Below are 16945 nucleotides of genomic sequence, written 5' to 3'. Positions count from 1 at the left end.
GCCCCAAAACTCGATGCAGCAGATGAGTCCAAAGAGGGTTTTTACGCCAACCTCGAAAAATCCCTGTCCTGCGTCCCCGCGGGCAACAAACTAATCCTCCTCGGTGACTTCAACGCCAGAGTCGGCAAGGACACAGATCTTGGCGTGATTGGCAGAGAGGGGGTAGGGAAAGCCAATTCCAGCGGTACCGTACTCCTGACAAAATGTCTAGAGCATGAACTCATCACCAACACCCTGTTCCACCAGAGGGACAAATACAAGGCATCGTGGCAACACCCTCGCTCCAAACACTGGCACCTGCTCGACTATGTCATCGTCCGAGCCAGGGATCGCAAGGATGTGCGCATCACCCACGCCATGACAGGAGCTGACGACTACTGGACGGACCACCGCCTAATCCGATCCACCATCAACATTAACATTGCCCCAAAGCAGAGGCGGCAGCAGAAGCAGTGCCGCAAACAAGTCAATGCCAGGGCACTTAAGGACCCAGCTAAGAGAGCCCTTTACAGTCAGCGCCTCACAGCTAACCTGGCGAGCCTTGATGACCCCGAGATGCAGAATGCCCACAGCACTTGGTCTGCCCTCCAGGCCTCCATAACCAGTGTCTGCAAAGAGACGCTTGGTCACTCAACCAGGAAACACCAGGACTGGTTTGATGAGAATGATCAGGAGATTCAAGAGCTAATAGATCACCAGGGCAGGGCATTTCTGAGCCTTAAACAACAACCCAACTTGGGAGCAGCAAAGCAGCATTACAGGTGGCTCAAGGCTGAGGTCCAACAAAAAACCCGGGATCTAAAGAACAGGTGGTGGATGGAGAAAGCACAGGAGATACAGCAGCTGGCTGACAGCCATGATATGCGAGGATTCTTCATTGCAGTCAAGGCCACCTATGGTCCAAACACCCAAGGCCCCACCCCACTGCTGGCCAAGAACATGGAAACACTCATCAAAGACACCGAGGCAGTCAGGGCCCGCTGGAAGGAGCACTTCGAAGATCTCCTCAATCGAGACTCTGCCTTTGACCCGAGTGTTCTCGACTCCATCCCGCAGCATGCTACCTGCCACCAGCTCAGTAAAACCCCAATACTGCATGAGGTGGAAAAAGCCATAAGACAGCTTAAAAACAACAAGGCTACGGGTGCAGATAGAATCCCTGCTGAGGCACTGAAGTATGGCGGAGAGGCACTGTTGGCGAGAATACGTGACTTCATCTCTCTCATCTGGAGGGAGGAGAGCATGCCAGGAGTTCTCAGAGATGCAGTGATCATGACCATCTTTAAAAAAGGGGACAAGTCCGACTGCGGCAACTACAGAGGAATCTCCCTGATATCAGCCACTGGGAAAGACGTCGCTAGAGTTCTCCTCAACCGTCTTCTCCCTGTGGCCGAGGAGCTCCTCCGGGAGTTACAGTGCGGGATTTCGTCCCCGACGAGGCACAACAGACATGATTTTTGCAGCGCGACAGCTGCAAGAAAAATGTAGGGAACAGCGCTAGCCCTCATACATGGCCTTCTTCAACACTGTCAACCATGAGGATCTATGGAGCGTCCTCCTCCGTTTCGGATGCCCACAAAATTTTGACATCATCCTCCGCCTGCTCCACGACGACATGCAGGCCGTGATCCTTACTAACGGATCCATCATAGACCCAATCCACGTCCAGACCGGGGTCAAGCAGGGCTGCGTCATCGCCCCAACCCTCTACTCAATCTTCCTCACTGCTATGCTCCACCTCACAGTCGACAAGCTCCCTGCTGGAGTGGAACTAAACTACAGAACCAGTGGGAAACTGTTCAACCTTCGCCGTCTCCAGGCCAGGTCCAAGACCACTCCAACCTGTGTCGTCGAGCTACAGTACGCGGACGACGCCTGCGTCTGCGCACATACTGAGGCTGAACTCCAGCTCATAGTCGACGTATTTATTGAGGTGTACGAAAGCATGGGCCTTACGCTAAACATCCGTAAGACAAAGGTCCTCCACCAGCCTGTCCTCACCACACAGCACTGCTCCCCAGTCATCAAGATCCATGGTGTGGCCCTGGACAACGTGGACCACTTCCCATATCTCGGGAGCCTCCTATCAATAAGAGCAGGCATTGATGACGAGATCCAACACCGCCTCCAGTGCGCCAGTGCAGCCTTCAGCCGTCTGAGGAAAAGAATGTTTGAAGACCAGGCCCTCAAAACTGCCACCAAGCTCATGGTCTACAGGGCTGTAGTAATACCCGCCCTCCTGTATGGCTCAGAAACGTGGACCATGTACAGTAGACACCTCAAGTCGCTGGAGAAATACCACCAACGATGTCTCCGCAAGATCCTACAAATCCCCTGGGAGATACACCAACATTAGCGTCCTCATCCAGGCCAACATCCCCAGCATTGAAACACTGACCACACTTGATCAGCTCCGCTGGGCAGGCCACATAGTTCGCATGCCAGACACGAGACTTCCAAAGCAAGCGCTCTACTCGGAACTCCTTCACGGCAAACAAGCCAAAGGAGGGCAGCAGAAACATTACAATGACACCCTCAAACCCTCCCTGATAAAGTGCAACATCCCCACTGACACCTGGGAGTCCCTGGCCAAAGACCACCCTAAGTGGAGGAAGTGCATCCGGGAGGGCGCTGAGCAACGCGAGTCTCATCGTCGAGCGCATGCAGAAATCAAGCGCAGGCAGCAGGAAGTGCGTGCGGCAAACCAGTCCCACCCACCCCTTCCCTCAACGACTATCTGTCCCACCTGTGGCAGAAACTGTGGTTCCAGTATTGGACTGTACAGCTACCTAAGAACTCATGCTAAGAGTGGAAGCAAGTCTTCCTCGATTTTGTGGGACTGCATATGATGATGACTATTCTATAATTATATGATTTTAAGGCAGCAATTTCACTGAAATATTTGTCAGGTGTGTGTTGTATCATATGTGTGTTTCCCTATCCACCAAACATTTCCTGCTGCTCTGCAATAAAGTGTCTTTCTGCTGACAGGGTACTGCGGCACCATGATGATTGAAGATGAGGAGTCGCCTATTTCTCTAACACTGGACGACACCAAGCCTGATGGTTCCTATCCTGCAATTATGGGGTAGGTTCACAGAACTGAAGAAATGCACAAGGCTAAGATCTTATATTATGTTAAAATGATCAAAATTAGCAAAGGAAGACTTTGTAAGTCTCTCTGTGACATTAGACTCGCCACTTTCATTGTTCAGACAATGTGAAGAAGTAACTAAAGAGCAAATAAAATGCTGCAATATGTAGGCAGAGCAGTGGAGTTTAAGTCTGCAGTGGTAATGCTGAACTTTTATAATGTCCAGGTCATATCTTACTTGCAATATGGTGTTTAATTCTGGTCACTATACTTGAAAAGGAGCATACATACATTGGAGAGGTTGCAGAGGAAGGCAACAGAAGAGTGAGCCTAAGTATAATGAGAATGAGCTATGAAGGAGATTAGAGATGCTAAAGCTCTACAACTGTAATGTATTTGCTTCATGGGTTCTTTGCTTAAGAATTCATAGCAACACGTTGCTATTAAGACCTAGTTGGTTTATTAGCAAAGATTTAACAATCACACTCCACATTACCAGTTCATCCACCAGGCTCACAACCACCTGCCCCACCTGAACCCAACCAGCTGGGGTTTTATTGAGTCTTATGAACATCACATGACTGGCTAAGCCACTCACAACTCAATGGGCCCAAATTTGGCCCTCCGGTTTTTCGGCGCACTTACCTGAGGTGCGGCAACTTTCTGCTCTCAAAATGGCGCCCAAAATGTAGCTCTGTATTCTCCCCGCCCTGTGGCCTCTCCCATGGCTTGGTGCAGCGTGGTCTGTCCATTAGGGGGCGGAGCTAGGGCCCTGCGCAAAAAACAGTGCCAGCAGCTCAATGCATGCGCATTGGAGGTTTCGCGCATGCACAGTAGCTCCTGCCCCCAGCCGGAGGTCCCTCGGAGAAGTCCCTTGGAGAAGTCCAGTCCTCGGAGAAGTCCAGTCCTCGGAGAAGTCCAGTCCTCGGAGAAGTCCCTCGGAGAAGTCCAGTCCTCTGAGAAGTCCAGTCTTCGGAGAAGTCCCTCGGAGAAGTCCCGTCCTCGGAGAAGTTCCTCGGAGAAGTCCAGTCCTCGGAGAAGTTGCTCGGAGAAGTCCCTCGGAGAAGTGAAGTGAAGTCCCTCGGAGAGAGAGTCGATGCATTCTCCCACCCCTAGCCCTGGCCGAAGGGCTTGCAGGTGCATTCTCGAGTCGGTGAGTTCTCCCGCCCCTATCCTCGGCCGAGTGGCCTCCTGCACCGGCCGGCCCGGCCCACTGACTTCCCCAGCCAGGTAGAACTTGAGTTTTATTTTTTATTTATTGATGGCTGTGCTTTGTTTTGATGGGGGGAGGGGGGGAGGAGGAGAGTTTTGATAAGAAGGTAGGACTTAAGTTTTTTAAAATTTATTATTGATGGTTTTTATGCTTCTTGAATGTTGTTGTGAAGGCATTTAGTACTTTGCAAGGTCCTCTGTGCTTCCCTTCCCACCCCTATCTCTGGCTACCTGTGCTGACTTCTTAACTCCCGCAAGGGTTATCTGTGCGGCCACAAGTGACCACATACGCTGGCCTAAGTTAGTTGGAGCAACTATTAGCTGTCCAAACTGGCTTAAATGGCCAAAACAGGCATAGGTGGCTGGTATTGCGTCTTTTGAAAAAAGAACTAAACTAAAGAAAATCCTAACTAACTCATTTACACTGGCGCAAATTAAATGTATGGAATGGGGATTTTTAAGATACTCCAGAAAAAGCAAGTTGCTCCAAAAAAACAGAGCAACTTGTCATATCTTCAGAGAGCACACAACACACAACCTGTAAGATGGCTGCAGGTTCCGGAAACTTCTGACCCGCTGGTCAGGTGACCTGCTCTTTATTAAACAGCACTAGCTGCAGTAACACAGGCATCCACAGTGTGGAGCTACAGACATTATACTTCTCCCTCCTTAATGAAGAAGTTATTATAACAAACAATCATCATACATAACTTGCATGGTTATACATAATAAAGGATATGAACTTATTTTGCCATATTTACAAATCAAGCTTAACCACTTGTTTTCTGATTTGAAGAGGATATCTTCGCTCTCGAACAGAACCTTCCAAACATGGTGTTGAATTTAAACTCATTCGAGGCTGATCCTGAGGGAAGTTTTTCTCCAAGGGATGCCCTTGATTTCCATTTGAACTCTCTCTAACTTCAGACTGTTTGTTTTCCTGACTTGGACTCAGACTTAAATTCTGACTTTCTCTTGGATTTGTTTCCAGTACATTGGATGTAGGATATGCTACTGGTGTATCAAAACTATCTGATGAGTCAGAAATAATTGAATCACTCCCACTCTCAACCACTTCCCTGTCTGTGGGTAAAATATGATCAATGTGAACAAACCTAACCTGTCCATTATCAAACATCTTGACCAAATATGTGCGAGGACCACATATTTTCACCATTCTTCCTGGTAACCACTTTACCCATTTATGGTGATGGTTTGTCACTCTCACCTTCTGGTTTAATTTCACACTTCTCTCTTTTACTCTATCTCTATCATGATTCTCTTTCTGTCTTAACTGTGTCTCTTCTACAGATTGTGCCAAGTTTGATTTTAACAACGAGTATCTGGTTCGTGGCTGTTGTTTGAGAAACAACTCTGCTGGTGTTCTACCAGTAGTTGTGTGAGGAGTATTACGATACGTTATTAGAAAATTAGCCAATTTGTGGCCCAATGACAACTGTTGTTTCTTTGGATTTAGATCCAATATTTGTTTGATGAGGGCACGTTTTACAATTTGTATAGTGCGCTCTGCTGCACCATTTGAAGCAGAGTGGTATGATGGAACCTTGGTATGTTTCACACCATTTTTGTTCATGAGCACACAACACACAACCTGTAAGATGGCTGCAGGTTCCGAAAACTTCTGACCTGCTGGTCAGGTGACCTGCTCTTTATTAAACAGCACTAGCTGCAGTAACACAGGCATCCACAGTGTGGAGCTACAGACATTACACAACTCCTGGGCAAATTTGGGCCCATAAGCTCTACAACTATTTTTGTAAAACAATAAGCCAAGTGCCTCCCTACTAGAGGGGCACTAGAACCAACAAATTAACAAATTAAACTTTGGAACAAAAACCAATCAAATTAAAATGTTGTTGTCGGAGGTGATGATGAACTCCAGTCCCTCTGGTGCCCACCTCTTACGGAAGGCCGCGAGCGTACCGGTGGACACTGCATGTTCCATCTCCAGGGACACCCTGGCACGAGCGTAACTGCGGAAGAGAGGCAGGCAGTTGGGCTGAATGACCCCCTCGACCGCTCGCTGCCTGGACCGATTGATGGCCACCTTGGCCTGGCCCAGGAACAGTCCTACGAGGAGGTCCTCCGACCTACCCGCTCCCCTCCACACAGGATGCCCAATGAACAGGAGCGTGGGACTGATGTGCAGCCAAAACTTGAGGAGCAGCCCCTTCAAATAATGGAATAGGGACTTGTCTTCCTTGCACAGGAGCCATCAAGCAAATCTACTCTGTAGCGTTCATTGGTTCATGTGCAATGGCCTGTGGAGCACTCAACAACTCTACAACTCTTTTGTAGGAAACAATAAATAAACATTAAATCAAGTGCCCCCTTATTAAAGGGGGGACACTCCAAACACTTTTCAACTGCCCTTTTTTAAAAAAATGTTTTTGTTTTGTTTTTTGTGTTTTTAAAAAAAATTTTTGGGCACTAAAATCATAAATTTTACAAGTGCCCCCTATAAAAGGGGAGGGGGACACTAAAACCGGCAATTAAAACAAATTAAGCTTTTAAACATATAAAAACAAATTAAAATTTGGTTGCCGGGGGTGATGATGCACTCCAGTCCCTCCGGCGCCCACCTCTCACGGAAGGCCGTGAGCGTACCAGTGGACACCGCGTGCTCCATCTCTAAGGACACCCTGGCGCAGATGTACGCACAGAAGAGAGGCAGGCAGTCAGGCTGAACGACCGCCCGCTGCCTGGACCGGCTGATGGCCCCCTTGGCCGTGCCCAGGAGCAGTCCTACGAGGAGGCCGTCGGACCTACCCGCTCCCCTCCGCACAGGGTGCCCAAAGATCAGGAGTGTGGGACTGAAGTGCAACCAGAAATTGAGGAGCAGCCCCTTTAAATAATGGAACAGGGGCTTGTCATCCTTGCACCGGAGCCATCAAGCAAATCTACTCTGTAGCGTTCATTAGTTCATGTGCAATGGCCTGCAGAGCACTCAACAACTCTACAACTCTTTTTGGGGCAAACATAAACATTAAATCAAGTGCCCCCTGATCTGGGGGACACTCCAAACATTCTTCAGGCCCTTTTTTGTGTTTTGGGGTTTTTTTTGTATTTTTTGCTGGGTTTTTTTTTGTGTTTTTTTGGACTTTAAAATCATAAATTTTACAATGCCCCCTATAAAAGGGGAGGGGGACACTAAAATCCAGCAATTAAAACAAGTTAAACTTTAAAACATATAAAATAAAATTAAAATTTGGTTGCCGGGGGCGACGATGCACTCCAGTCCCTCCGGCGCCCACCTCTCACAGAAGGCCGCAAGTGTACCGGTGGACACCGCGTGCTCCATCTCCAGGGACACCCTGGCCCGGATGTAGGCGCGGAAGAGAGACAGGCAGTCGGGCTGAACAGCCCCCTCGACCGCCCGCTGCCTGGACCGGCTGATGGCACCCTTGGCCATGCCCAGGAGCAGTCCTACGAGGAAGCCCTCGGACCTACCCGCTCCCCTCCGCACAGGGTGCCCAAAGATCACAAGCATGGGACTGAAGTGCAGCCAGAAATTAAGGAGCAGCCCCTTCAAATAATGGAATAGGGGCTTGTCATCCTTGTACAGGAGCCATCAAGCAAATCTACTCTGTAGCATTCATTGGTTCGTATGCAATGGCCTGCGGAGCACTCAAACAACTCTACAACTCTTTTGATCGGACAAAATTAAACATTTAAGTCAAGTGCCCCACGATCTGGGGGACACTCTAAACACTTTTCATATGCCCTTTGTTTTTGTGTTTTTGTTGTTGTTTTTTTTTGGGCAGTAAAATCAGAGATATATATACAAGTGCCCCCTATAAAAGGGGAGGGGGACACTAAAAACCCGGCAATTAAAACAAATTAAACCTTAAAACATATAAAGTCAAATTAAAATTTGGTTGCCGGCGGTGACAATGCACTCCAGTTCCTCCGGCGCCCACCTCTCGCAGAAGGCCGCGAGCGTACCGGTGGACACCGCGTGCTCCATCTCTAAGGACACCCTGGCCCGGATGTAGGCGCGGAAGAGAGGCAGGCAGTCAGGCTGAACGACCCCCTCGACCGCCCGCTGCCTGGACCGGCTGATGGCACCCTTGGCCGTGCCCAGGAGCAGTCCTACGAGGAAGCCCTCGGACCTACCCGCTCCCCTCCGCACAGGGTGCCCAAAGATCAGGAGTGTGGGACTGAAGTGCAGCCAGAAATTGAGGAGCAGCCCCTTCAAATAATGGAATAGGGGCTTGTCATCCTTGCACAGGAGCCATCAAGCAAATCTACTCTGTAGCATTCATTGGTTCATGTGCAATGGCCTGCGGAGCACTCAAACAACTCTACAAAGCTGAGAGCATACTCACAGGTGCATACATTACAATAACCTAGAGAGGAGAAAACTAACGGGAAACTTCTTGCGATATATTAGGTACAGTTTTATGAAATCATGCTCCTGGTATAACTTTGTCTGCTGATCTCACATATCAGGGAACCTACTCATAATTTCCTGATATTTTCTTGCAGCAGGTGCAGTTCCACAGCAGCAGCAAACATTCTTAAATTATTCATATAAAGTACTAAATGAGATCAATAAATTGCAATGTATTGAAACATCACAAGGCACTTCATAGGAGTATTATCAAAGAAACGTTGACACTGAGCCACATAAGGAGATATTAGGACAGGTGGCCAAAAGCTTGGTCAAAGAGGTAGGTTTTAAAGAGCGTCTTAAAGGAAAAGAGAGGCAGAGAGGTTTAGAGAAGAAATTCCAGAGCTTAGGACCTAGGCAGCTGAAGGACAATAAAATGTAAGGATATGAATGTAAATTGGTGAAAATTAAATTTAGAACAAATCTTAGAAAAGATTCTGCATTCAAAATCTTGGTTCATGGTTGAAATGGGCTACCATGTAAGGAAGTTGAAGCAATGGCATTCGGGCATTCCAAATGCAATTACATGCTAGGCAGGGTGAGCTGTCAAATGAGAGAAATTAGATTGATGGGCCAATTGGCCTTTTCTCATTCTTGACTGTTTCTGATGTTCCTTTTCTTAAAATATTTTCATTTTAGTATTCGCTTGAGCCAGCTAGACTCTTGAATCAAATCTTTAATTAGAATCATATGTAGGCTGTGGACTGTGACTTAGTTAATCCCAGAGTCAGTGTGAGTCCAATAGTCTCTGAGCTGTGACCTGGATCAGTCCCAGAGTCAGTGCAAGTTCAATAGACTCTGAGCTGTGACCTGGATCGGTCCCAGAGTTAGTGAGAATCCTGCTGCACATCCTGAACCCATCCCATCATTAAGACTTGGAACGCAGCTGAGAACCATTGAGAGGAAATTTAAAATGATCTTTCATTCTGCCTGGAGTGCCAAGCTGTGCACTACAGAAAATATAAGCAGCTGGATTTATTGTGTGGAGTGCTAGGCTATCCTATGGCAGAGTATATAGATAATCAGATTTACTGCCAGGCTGTCACACTGTCTTCCGCAGATAAAGATTCCCACCAGACTTACTACAGGAAAGTAGTTGGTAATTGAGAGTGCAATAAGCTGTGCTAGTAATGAAGGAGGAAATGTTTTGACCTTGACCAAGCCTCCCATGGAGGTAATGGTTAATTTCCTGTGTCTCTGTTAAAAATTCAGTGGCTCCTGTAAGTGGATCCCATGGCCCTTATGTACTAGAGATGGCTCACACTGCCCAATATCTAATCATACAATAGCATAACCCAAGGAAACTAATAAGACATTCCCCTTGACATACAAACTGGATATTCCTCCATTTGAATGTGTCTTCACACATGCTTCTTCAATCTTTTCAAAGGTGGACTGAGAAAATACATTGTAAATTGAGGCCAGATACATGCCAGCAACCTGTTAAACTTCACAAACAGCAAATGAACAAATAAAGCAACAGTTATACATGACTTGCTTAATTCTTTCAATACAATTTGCCTTTGTATAATAATAGAAAATAGTGAAGTCACTGCATTTCCCCACATTAGTGGGTTGCCTTGCTTCATAGAAATTTACAGCACGGAAGGAAGCCATTTCGGCCCATCATCTCCGTGCCGGCCAACAAGAGGCTATCCAGCCTAATCCCACTTCCCAGCTCTAGGTCCATAACCCTGCAGGTTATGGCACTTCAAGTGCACATCCAAGTACTTTTTAAATGTGGTGAGGGTTCCTGCCTCTACCACCCTTTAGGCAGTGAGTTCCAGACCCCCACCACCCTCTGTGTGAAGAAATGTCCCCTCAAATCCCCTCTAAACCTTCTACAAATTACTTTAAATTTACACCTCCTGGTTGTTGACCCCTCTGCTAAGGGAAATAGGCCCTTTCTATCCACTATATCTAGGCCCCTCATAATTTTATACACCTCATTGAGGTCTCCCCTCAGCCTCCTCTGTTCCAAGGAAAACAAACCCAGCTTATCCAATCTGTCCTCATAGCTCAGATTCTCCACTCCTGGCAACATCCTCGTAAATCTCCTCTGTACCCTCTCCAGTGCAATCACGTCCTTCCTGTAATGCGGTGATCAGAACTGCATGCAGTACTCCAGCTGTGGCCTAATCAGTGTTTTATACAGTTCAAGCATAACCCCCTGCTCTTGTATTCTATGCCTCGGTTAATAAAGGCAAGCATTCCATATGCCTTTTTAACCACCTTATCCACCTGGCCTGCTACCTTCAGGGATCTGTGGACATGCACTCCCAGGTCCCTTTGTTCCTCTACACTTCTCAGTATCCTACCATTTAATGTGTATTCCCTTTCCTTGTTAGCCCTCCCAATTGCATTATCTCACACTTCTCTGGATTAAATTCCATTTGCCACTGTTCTGCCCACCTGACCAGTTGATTGATATCTTCCTGCAGTCTACAGCTTTCTTCTTCATTATCAACCACACAGCTGATTTTAGTGTCATCTGCAAACTTCTTAATCTTATCCCTTATATTCAAGTCTAGATCATTGATGTATATCACAAAAAGCAAGGGACCCAGTACTGAGCCCTGCAGAGCCCCACTGGAAACATCCTTCCAGTCACAAAAACACCCATCAATCATTACCATTTGCTTCCTGCCTCTGAGCCAATTTTGGATCCAACTTGCCACTTTGCCTTGGATCCCATGGGCTTTTACTTTTGTGACCAGTCTGCCATGTGGGACCTTATCAAATGCTTTGCTAAAATCCATATACACTACATCATATGCTTTGCCTTCATCGACCCTCCTGGTTACCTCCTCAAAAAATTCAATCAATTAGTCAGACACGACCTTCCATTAACAAATCCGTGCTGACTGTCCCTGAGTATTCCGTGTCTTTCGAAGTGAAGATTTATCCTGTCCTTCAGGAATTTTTCCAGTAATATTCCCACCACTGAGGTTAGGCTGACTGGCCTGTAATTACTCGGTCTATCCCTTTCTCCCTCTTAAACAAAGATACCACATTAGCAGTCCTCCAGTCCTCTGGTACTACACCTGAAGCCAGAGAGGATTGGAAAATGATCATCAAAGCCTCTATTATTTCCTCTTTTGCTTCGCTTAACGGCCTGGGATACATTTCATCCGGGCCTGGGGACTTATCCATTTTCAAAGCTGCTAAACCCCTTAATACCTCCTCTCTCACTGTGTTTATTTCATCTAATATTTCACACTTCTCCTCCTCGATAGTAGTGTCTGCATTACCCCTCTCTTTTATGAAAACAGACACAAAATATTCATTAAGAACCATACCCACATCTTCTGTCTCCACACACAGATTATCCTCATGGTCTCGAATAGGCCCTATCCTTTCTTTAGTTATCCTCTTGCTCTTAATATATTTATAAAACATCGTTGGGTTTGCCTTGATTTTACTTGCCAAGAATTTTTCATGCTCTCTTTTTGCTTAAACATAATAACTTCTAACGAACATCGTGCATCCTAACCTTCTGAGCTTGGTGAGATTTTGACCATGTAGCCTTCTGTTTAAAAACCTTATTGATGCCATGTGTCTCTGTCTGCTTTTTATTTTTTGTGTACACAACCCTAGGGAAAGGCCTATATTAGAGAATGCTTGCCACGTCTCGTGGGACCAGGGACCTCCCAATACAATGGGTGTGAGGTGTTCATTGACTACTGAGAGGGGTAATGAGTTGCTTATTGATTATAATCTTTGGTGAAGCGACTTCAAACCTTGCTCACTAGCATTTTAACCACCTTTTGTCTCAATGTATTTTTTTAATACGTGTAAATACACTTTGCTTCAAACAAACCATTAAATGTAACTTTTCTGTGGAAAAAGGTCAAAGAAATTCTCAAATGTGACAGTTCCAGATAGCATACATGTCCTGTGGATCAGTAACTAGGCTCGAAGGGCCGAATGGCCTACTCCTGCACCTATTTTCTATGTTTCTATGTTTCTATTAGGTTACCGGTAATCAGATTATCTGACGTATAATTGAGTACTTTTATTTCTTTCTAGGTTTATACTGGCGAGGAAGGCTCGACTCTTACTTAGTCTCACCAAAGCAGAGAGGTGGGTGTTGTGGTGTTTGGTCTGCCACTGTGTAACCTTTTCAATGATAGCTTTTAAAACTACCTGACATGTAAAAGTGGGAGTGTGTTTGCAATTTTCCTGCAGCACTGCTGTGTTTAACATGGAAATCTCAATCTAAACCTACACCCTCAGCAGCTCTCAGCGCTTTGAGTAGGATTCCCATATTTAAATAGACCTCCCATTCAGAGTCAGATATGGGAAACAATAAACATCACTGATACCAGGCTGTGCTGCCATCCTTTTTCCAAATGGCTGCCATTTTGAAATGGTTATGTTTTCACATTGGCGCAGAGCTAATTCTGTGAATGAAAGAGAAGTAAATTGAATTGACCCGCCAGATAATAGTGCAAATAGAGCTTCACTCACTGGGGGTGCAAAGTTGAAAAGTTTCCCCATATATCTTGAAGTCAATAGAAATCAAAATCAAGAGAAATGAAAAGCAAGCTGCTGATTCACTCTTACCCATTTTACACTATCGCCCAAGTCAATATCTACCCCATTGTCCTTTCATCCCTGTAGTATGAGTTTAAAACCAGTCTGGACTAATATGTGAAAATCTCCTTTCTTTATTGGCTGAAAGGGTCCAATGTTTCAACGAAGTTAGGGCTGTCTCAGCTCAGTTCACATTGGTGTACATTCACACCACAGTATTGCCCAGTGTAAACTGTCACTAACTTGTCAGTGGCTAATATGGGAAATGGAAGTGTTGCACTGGTTTTGAAGTTTTTGTTGAGAGATTAGAGAAAACTATAGTGTGTCTAACCCATGCTGCACCTGCATCAAATGACATAGAATCTACAGCACAGAAACAGGCCTTTTGGCCAGTGTTCATACTCCACAAGATCTTCCTCCCACTCTAATTACCACTTCCCATCCTGCCTCCATCCCTCTATTCCTTTCTCCCTCATATATGCATCAATCCTTCCTTTGATGAGAACGACCAGGGGATCCAGGAGCTAATAAATCGTAAACGCAAGGCGTTCTTAAATTGGAAACATCATCACAACTCGAGGGAAAGAAAACAGATCTGCAGACAACTGAAGGCCAAAGGTCCAACAAAAAACTCATAACCTAAAGAACAGATGGTGGGTGGAAAGGGCGCAGGAGATCCAGCAACTAGCCGACAATCATGACATGCATGAATTCTTTAGCGCAGTCAAGACCACCTACGGTGCAAGCACCCAAGTACCTATCTCGCTGAGAGCTAAGAATGGAGAGGTGCTCACTAAGGACAGAGAGGCAGTCAGTGCCTGCTGGAAGGAGCATTTCGAAGATCTCCTTAACCAAGACTCTATCCTTGACGTGAGTGTCCTTGATTCCATCCCACAGCATGCTAACCTCCACTATCTCGGCACAATCCCAGCCCAGCATAAGCTTGAAAAGGCAGCTGAAAAACAACAAGACTTCTGGAGCAGATGGAATCCTGCCAAAATACTAAAGCATGGCGGTTAAGTACTCTTGGCGCGAATACACAACCTCATTTCTCTCATCTGGAAGGAGGAGAGCAAGCCAGGTGATTTCAGAGACGCCGTAATCGTGACCATCTTCAAGAAAGGAGACAAGTCCGATTGCAATAATTACAGACAAATTTCTCTGTTGTCTGTCACAGGTAAAATTATCTCAAGAATCCTCCTCAATCATCTCCTTCCAGTGGTTGAAGAGCTCTCCCAGAGTCACAATGCAGAGTCCGCCCACTAAGAGACACAACGAACATGATTTTCAACACATGACAAATTCAAGAAAAATGTAAGAAGCAACATCAACCTCTGTACATGGCCTTTTTTGACCTCACAAAGGCCTTCGACTCTGTCAACCGAAAGGGATTATGGAGTGTCCTTCTCAAATTCGACTGTCCACAAAAATTTGTCACCATCCTCCGCCTGCTTCACCATGACATGCAAGCCGTGATCCTTACCAACAGATCCACCACAGACCCAGTACAAGTGCAGACCGGGATCAAGTAAGGCTGTGTCATCACAGCAATGCTCTTCTCAATCTTCCTTGCTGCAATACTTCATCTCGCCTTTAACAAGCTCCCCGCTGGAGTGGAACTACTCTACTGGACAAACGGGAAATTGTTTAATCTCCGTCGCCTCCAGTCCAGAACCAAGGTTGTTCTAACCTCTGTCGTTGAATTATAGTATGCAGACAATGCTTATGTTTGTGCACTCTCGGAGGCCGAACTCCAAACCATCATTGATTCCTTCATTGAAGCATACGAGAGTCTGGGCCTTACATTAAACATCCGTAAGACAAAGGTTCTCTACCAACCTGCCCCCCGCCACACAGCACTGCCCCCCCCGATTATCAAGATCCATGACGAGACCTTAGACGATGTGGACCACTTTCCATACCTTGGGAACCTTCTGTCAGCGAGGACAGACATCAATGACAAAATCCAACACCGCCTTCAGTGTGCCAGTGCAACCTTCGGTCGCCTGAGGAAAAGTGTGTTTGAAGACCAAGATCTCAAACCCGGCACCAAGCTCATGGTCTATAGAGTAACAGTGATACCCGACCTGCTATATGCTTCAGAGACCTGGACAATGTACAGTAGCCAAACTGGAGAAGTACCACCAATGCTGCATCCGCAAAATCCTACAAATCCATTGGCAGGATAGGCGCAACAAGATCAGTGTTCTCTCTCAGGCCAACATCCTCAGCGTCAAGGCATTGATCACACTCACTCAGCTCCGATGAATGGGCCACATTGTTTGCATGCTTGATACAAGACCCCCGAAACAAGCCCTCTACTCCGAGCTCCGTCACGGCAAGCGAGTCCCAGGAGGGCAGAGAAGATGCTTCAAGGATGTCCTCAAAGTCTCCTTGAAAAAATGTAACATCCCCACCGATTCTTGGAAATCCCTGGTCCAAGACCACTCAAAGTGGAGGAGAAGCATTCGAGAAGGCACCGAACACTTCGAGTTTCTCCGTCGGCAGCACGCGGAAGCCAAGTACAAACAATGGAAGCGTACAACAAATCAAGTACCCCACCCACCTGTCCCTTCAACCACCGCCTGCCCCACCTGTGACAGAGTCTGTAGATCCCACATATGACTCATTAGTCATCTTAGAACTCATATTATTGTGGAAGCAAGTCATCCTCGACTCTGAAGGACTGCCTAAGAAGAAGCACCTACAGCGAATGACATAGAATCTACAGCACAGAAACAGGTCTTTTGGCCAGTGTTCATACTCCACATGAGCTTCCTCCCACTCTAATTACCGCTTCCCATCCTGCCTCTCTCCCTCTATTCCTCTCTCCCTTAATTGCATTAATCCTCCCTTAATTGCTTCAACCACCCCATGTGGCAATGAGTTCCATTCTCCCACCACTCTCTGTGTAAACAGAGTAGTTGATGGACCGGTGTGATCGAGCTTAATCTGCAACAAATCCATAATACACCTGTGTGAGACAGCATGTGACACCACAGTATAATATGCAGCATTCATTCTGTTGCCACACAAGAGACTGTTAACACGTTATGTACCTCAATGTTAACCCAGCCACATTTCTGTTGAGATGAAAATAGATCTTGTTTTTTCAGGAAGAAACGAATCTGCCAGATTTATGCACGAGTCCTGGAGACAGAAGAAGCCCTGTATGTAAGCACCTTTTATTACGAGACACCACGATAATCAATTATCTTGCGTTTGTAGTGAAGGTGTGAGTTAATGAGGTAAAAATACGTCTGGGCCCCAGCCTGATTTCAATAATTGGGGCAAGCTGCACAGGCAGCTCGCTCATCTCCCAAAACAACTTTCGGGCCACTTGCCTCGTCAGCACTGGTTCTCAGGTAAGTTCCAGGAATGGGGGAGTGGGGTTGGGGGGGGGAAGGACAGGAGGAAGAGGTCAATCGCGGCTGGCAGCAGCCTTCAGGAATGCCGTGCAGCTGAGAGGCGCACTCCTGTTCCTCCTGGCTCCACTTGAATTTAAAACGAAATATACTTACCTCTTTGCTGGCGGCCGCTAATTAGATTGCATCCTTGTCTGAAGAACCTGAGCAGATCAGGTGCAATGCCTGCTCCGCTTAGGACAGCCCAGTTTGGTGGAGCAATCCTATGACAGGCATTAGGCCTCTCATTAGCATAATGAGAAGGGAGTGTGTCAGTTTGCTTCA

The 16945-nt window shown here is 46.5% G+C and overlaps 1 protein-coding gene across 1 annotated transcript in view; it reads left to right on the top strand.

Annotated features, from left to right (window-relative positions):
- Window positions 1–16945, top strand: part of LOC139266134 (amine oxidase [flavin-containing]-like) — an 89124-nt gene that overhangs the window by 55148 nt on the left and 17031 nt on the right. Inside the window, exons 9-11 of the mRNA XM_070883980.1 lie at window positions 2992–3088; window positions 12750–12803; window positions 16373–16430. Coding sequence (XP_070740081.1) covers window positions 2992–3088; window positions 12750–12803; window positions 16373–16430 — 209 coding nt within the window. The remainder of the gene's footprint in view (window positions 1–2991; window positions 3089–12749; window positions 12804–16372; window positions 16431–16945) is intronic.

Source organism: Pristiophorus japonicus, chromosome 6, assembly GCF_044704955.1.
Source record: "Pristiophorus japonicus isolate sPriJap1 chromosome 6, sPriJap1.hap1, whole genome shotgun sequence".
Classification (NCBI taxonomy): Eukaryota; Metazoa; Chordata; class Chondrichthyes; family Pristiophoridae; genus Pristiophorus; species Pristiophorus japonicus.
This window is presented reverse-complemented; position numbering and strand designations above follow the sequence as displayed.